Source organism: Danio aesculapii, chromosome 19, assembly GCF_903798145.1.
Source record: "Danio aesculapii chromosome 19, fDanAes4.1, whole genome shotgun sequence".
NCBI lineage: Eukaryota > Metazoa > Chordata > Actinopteri > Cypriniformes > Danionidae > Danio > Danio aesculapii.
Window position 1 is genome coordinate 19,089,287 of NC_079453.1, and position 6,000 is coordinate 19,095,286.

Here is a 6,000-nt window from a genome sequence, read left to right on the forward strand (position 1 = left end):
TTTTCAAGGCTGAGGAAATGACTGATTAAAATGTTCATGATATTTCAACGTATATTGTTAGAACACAAAACTAACTTCCCAGTCAGTTAATTGTGTGAATTATTCATTTCTACGCTTCTGAAATGGCCACATTTAATATCTGGAAAATTGCAATTCTCTTCATCACGCCCCTTAACATGAGTCCTTTCTGTATTTAATGAAGATGAAGTAAGACTGTCAACCTCAGACATTGCTCTGTATGTGGATGTCAAGAAACTATGGTGCAGGTTAAAATGATTGATTTTATATATTATAAAAATAAAATAAATATGGGAATAATAATTAACGATCATGTTCCATAAAGCTATTTTGTACATTTTGCTACTGTATATACAGTGCATCTGGAAAGTATTCATAGCGCTTTTTCCACATTTTTTTTTTATGTCACAGCCTTATTCCAAAATAGATTCAATTTATTTATTTCCTTAACATTCTACACACAATACCCCATAATGACAATGAAAAAAGATTTGTTGAAATTGTTGCAAATTTATTAAAAATAAAAAACCTGAAAAATCACATAGCGCTTTGAATACTTTCCGGATGCACTGTATAAACATGGAAAACTATAAAGGCAAGTTCTCAGTATTTAATTTTTTTTATCCTCAAATTCCAGATTTTGCATCTTGGCCATATATTGCCCTGTCCTATCAAACTATACATAACTGAAAAGTTTTGTATAAATTTAAAATTTAATTAAAAAATAATTGACACTTTTTTTCTTTTTACTTGTTTTGTGGTCGAGGGTCACAATTGTTCTCAATGTCAATTTTTTGGAGTGTTGGCAATAAAATCAGCGTATAACCATTTCAGAAATATTTACAGATTTTGTGGTCAGATCTGACTTGGTCGTATATGGGTTTTCCATCACAGCAGGATTAAAACATATCAAGTATCAAAACATAAGATATGCTGGTATGGAAACAGCGTGATCAATTTGGTCGGTCACATGTAGGCATGGGCTTGTATAAGATTCTGACGATATCATAACCTTGGATAAAAATATCACGGTTTTACAGTATTGTGATTACTGCTCTAAAATATGTTTTTTTTTAATGTCTGGGTAAAAAAACATAAACTTTTTCCTCTTTAAACACAATATATTTTATTTTGAGAAACATTTTAAATATTTTGGTAACTAAACATGTCAGGCTAAATAACTTTTAAAAATAATTTTTCAAGACTTCTGCTGTCTTCATTTGTTTCAATAACAGATTTATTACAATTTATGATGACATCTTTGGATTTCTCTTCTGCTGGAGATACTGTTGTCCTAAAAAAAACGAAAAAACAAATAAATAAATAAATCTTACACATACTTTAGGATTAGCATAGCAGAAAATCCCATTCCTAGTCACCTCAATGCATGCTTGCTTGTCTCTTGAAATCCAATTTCATTACAGATTTAAAATTTGTACAAATATTGGAAGACTTGATAAAAATATACACTGTAAAACACTTTGCATTGGTTAAACTTAGAAAGTTCACCTGCTGCCTTAAAAATCTATGTCAACTCACCTTAGAGGTCTTCATCGTGTCAGCTCAAATTGAGTTTTACAAGCTTTTTAACTAATGAACGTTTATTATTTCAACCTCATTCTTCATTTATCAGTAAAAAAAATTAATTTAGCTCATAATAAATGCACTTGTCACCGGTCAGCATATTTAAATTTTCCTGAAACAAATTTAATATTGTACAAGCTTTAACATTAGTTAAGAAATACAACTGACTTCAGTCACAGCTTGAAGCATGTCACCATTGTTGAGATTTATTTTCTGATTCTTGATGTCTTTTGTGATATGCTATGTACAGTGCAAAACAAATGTATTAGGCAACCAATAAATTATGAGTATGCTGATTAACAAAAAAATTTTATCCACCAGTATGGGAAAGCTTTTTAGTCTTTGCTGTTGTTAACCCTTAACATTTTAATTGACTGTTTTACAAAAACAGCAGGAAAAAAGGAAGCATTTTATGTAATGTATTCATATATTCGGATTTAGCCTACAGACTTATTATGGATTACATGATTTTTATTTACACATTGGTAGTAGGGGTTTATTCATTTATTCTATTTTTTCCTTATTTTGTAAATGTTTATAAGAAGTATAAGAAAAATATGACCATATCAATGAAAAACAAAGTTTTACTGTTTTTTTAACATAAAATATTGGATGCGGCTTTGAATTTGCTGTTTTCTGTAGTTGCTTTAATGTTGTAATGAACTTTATTAAATGTTTTTAAATCATAATATAATCAAAATTATGTTACTGACTACAAATTAGTTTGTAATTAGTTACTGATTGCAGTTTATATGTAATCTACCCAGCTTGGTTTCTGATTACCGAGAGAAGTTTTACAGATTCCCTGTTTTCCAAAAATCACTTGCAGTGTTATAAATTGCAAGTTTTAAATGGAAACCGATATAAACAAAAAGCTTAAATTGACTTTGTGAATGAAGACATTGCATTCACATTCTTTACTCATTTATTTCCCAGTAATGTATAATATATATAGATATATAGATAAATATATATATATATATATATATATATATATATATATATATATATATATATATATATATAGATATATATATATATAGATATATAGATATATAGATATATAGATATATAGATAAATAAAATATATACATACATATATGTATGTGTGTGTGTATATATGTGTGTGTATATATGTGTGTATATATGTGTATATGTGTGTATTTATATATATATATATATATATATATATATATATATATATATATATATATATATATATATATATATATAAATTTATTTATGTATAAATATATGTATGTATATATATATATATGTGTATATATATATATGTATATGTATGTATGTATATATGTATATGTATATATATATATATATATATATAAATTTATTTATGTATAAATATATGTATGTATATATATATATGTGTGTATATATATATGTATATGTATATATATAATGTGTATATGTGTGTATATTATTATTATTAAAATAACCATGTTATATGTATTTACAGGATCTTGGTTTTGCTCAGAACACTGCGACCAGTACTCGGACTCCAATTCCTCTTGGTTCATTGGCACACCAGATCTACCGCTCCATGTGTGCTCGAGGATACTCCAACAAAGACTTTTCCTCTGTTTTCCAGTTCTTACGGGAGGAGGGAGTATAGTATAGGTTTGTGTAATCCAGTAGGCTTGACCCAGACTCGGACATTTTGATCCCCTGGTTTGCTATTGATATGTGCGTGTGTCGATTTATATTACAGATATGCTAAATCTAATGAGTTTAGCATTGAGAGTTTAAAATCTGTATTAAGCTGTAGCCTGATGTTGGCATTCAAAACTTTTCAGAGCCGTTTTACCTAGTTCTGTATGACCGGTTTAAACTGTTACTTGGCCTTATTTGCATCACACATTTACCTGCAATGTTTACAGTCATTAGTTTCTATTAATTTTACTGTTACAATTAAGGATTGATTAAGGATCAGTAAACCATACTGTAAGTTTTGATTTTTAAATTGAATGAAAACTGTGATGATAAACTGTGAAAAACTCCAGAAAAGTAATAGGTCCCTCATTGTTTTTTCTGGAGTTTGCAGGTCTCGTGTTAAGACTGACATTTTTGTTATACTAAATAGTTTATATATTGACATAGTATACATATATTTTACATATATTTGACACCCTGGTGTGTATGAACATTATATATTTGTAATGGTGCAGAAAAAGCTGTTAATTGCCTATGCTTATAAAGACAAATGCTGTCATCCACTTGCCCATGTCCTCTTTATAAGAATGTCTTTGTTCATATTTTGCTCTTAAAAAAAAGTTAAGTGAGATATTATCTGTCATCTCATGAAATCAAAGTTCATAATATTTCTATTATCAAACAGATTTTCAAAAGTAATACAAATTTAAACAAAAAATCATAAGTCTTGCTTCAAACTTATACCATTGGCTGGTCAGAATGCTAAATCAAAAATAAATAAGTTTAAAAAGTATTGCAGGCATTTATGGGATGTTTTTCATGGGCATTAGTCCATTGCTTATTTATAATTGTCTTGAAATTATTCTGAAAGCGTTTTAACTGTAAGACATTACCTTCATCCTGATATGATGTCATTTATAATGTTCTCATATATATGAATGTGTTTAATAAGGCTGCAGTTGCGTTTGATGTCTGTTTAACTAAAGGACCGGTGTGTTTGGCTTGGGTTTGGTAAAGACAAGGGACTTGTTGACCTCACCTTCATGTCAGTACAACTTGGCTATAACAAGAATACCACAGCTTTATAGGCATAACAAATATGAATATTTATAAGACAAGATCCTTACAAAAGGAGATTTTTTTTTTAATCTTTCAAGACAACTAGAGATTCTTTTATATCTCCATAATATAAAATTATAATTCACTTATACAGTATATGTATATATGCATAAATGAACTATGTTTAAAAAATCTTTAGACACACCTCTTAATCAATAAATTTGGGTGTTCCAGTCACTTCCATGGCTACATCTACAAAATCAAGCACCTCAGCGTGCAGACTGTTTCTTCAAACATTTGTAAAAAGAATGGGTCCCTCTCAGAAGCTCAGTTAATTCAAGTGTGGTATCATGCTAGGTTTCCAGGTGCGCAATAAGTCCATTCTTGAAATTTCTTCAATGATAATTATATTTTGCAGTCAGCTGTTAGTGGTATAACAAAGTGGAAGCAATTGGGTATGTTAACAACTCAGCCACAAATAGGTAAGCCATGTACAATGTCCACAGTGCGCAGAAGTCACCAACTTAATGCGAAGTCCATAGCTACAGACCTCCAAACTTCATATGGCCTTCAGATTAGCTAAAGAACAGTGCATATAGAGTCATACACTCCAAAAAGTCAAGTTTGCTGTTTGTCCAAACTACTTATTTAAAATGAGCTGAAACAACACAATTATTGAGGGTTTTTTGCACTGGAGACAGATTCTCTGGAGTGAAGAATCATGCTGTTTGGTAATCTGATAAACAAACCTGGTTTTGGTGGTTGCCAGGAAAATGGTGCTTGCCTGACTCCATTGTGCCAAGTGTAATGTTTGGTGGAAGGGGAATTATGATGTGGGGTTGTTTTTCATGGATTGTAAAATGAACTCTTAATGCTTTGATATTTTGGACAATTTATGCTCCCAGCTTTGTGGGAACAATTTGGGGATACCCGCTTGATCCAAGATGACTGTACACCAGTGCACAAAGCAAGGTCCATAAAGACATGGATGAGTGAGTTTGGTGTGGAGGTACTTGATTGTCTTGCAAAAAGTCGTGACCAGCACTTACTTTTAGGGATTTACACCTACCTAACTTTAAATAGTAACAGTTCTTGACTCCAGTAAGCTACAGACACAAATTAGGTATCAATGGAAAGAAGACACTTTGGGCAGTTGGGAAGTTTCATTCTCAAAAATATAAAAAGTTATACATGATGAAGTCATGAGGAAAATAAAATGTATTGTGTTCAATATTGGTTTTTCCATATACAAACGCAGGAAAACATTAATGTCCTAGAAAAGTATTCCTTGAAAGCCAAGTGTTTCATGAGTTTATATTTCAAATTTGATTAAGATAGCATGCAAAATGAGATTTCTGTAAAAGTTTTCCGAGGCTATATTGTGCCTTCCTTTTGCCTCACCACCTGTGCCTCAAAAATGACCATCCCAAACAAAAACAGTAACAGTTATTGAATAATTGGGTCTACATTCACAGTTCATGTACCTTTGGAAAGAAGACACTTTGGGCTTTAGTATCCATCATCTAAAGTTTATAATGCTCAAAATGTAAAAAAGTTATCGATGCTTAAGTAATGTAAAAAAAAATTGCACCGCACTAAAAATTTTATTATTCATTCATTCATTCATTTTCTTTTCGGCTTAATACCTTTATTAATATGGGGTCGCCA

The 6,000-nt window shown here is 30.3% G+C and overlaps 1 protein-coding gene across 1 annotated transcript in view; it reads left to right on the forward strand.

Moving 5' to 3' along the window:
- hibadha (3-hydroxyisobutyrate dehydrogenase a) overlaps positions 1-3,832 on the forward strand; it is a 50,432-nt gene extending 46,600 nt beyond the window's left edge. Inside the window, exon 8 of the mRNA XM_056480268.1 lies at positions 3,080-3,832. Within this exon, the coding sequence (XP_056336243.1) occupies positions 3,080-3,235 (156 nt within the window). The 3' untranslated portion in view covers positions 3,236-3,832. The remainder of the gene's footprint in view (positions 1-3,079) is intronic.
- Positions 3,833-6,000: the final 2,168 nt, after the last annotated feature.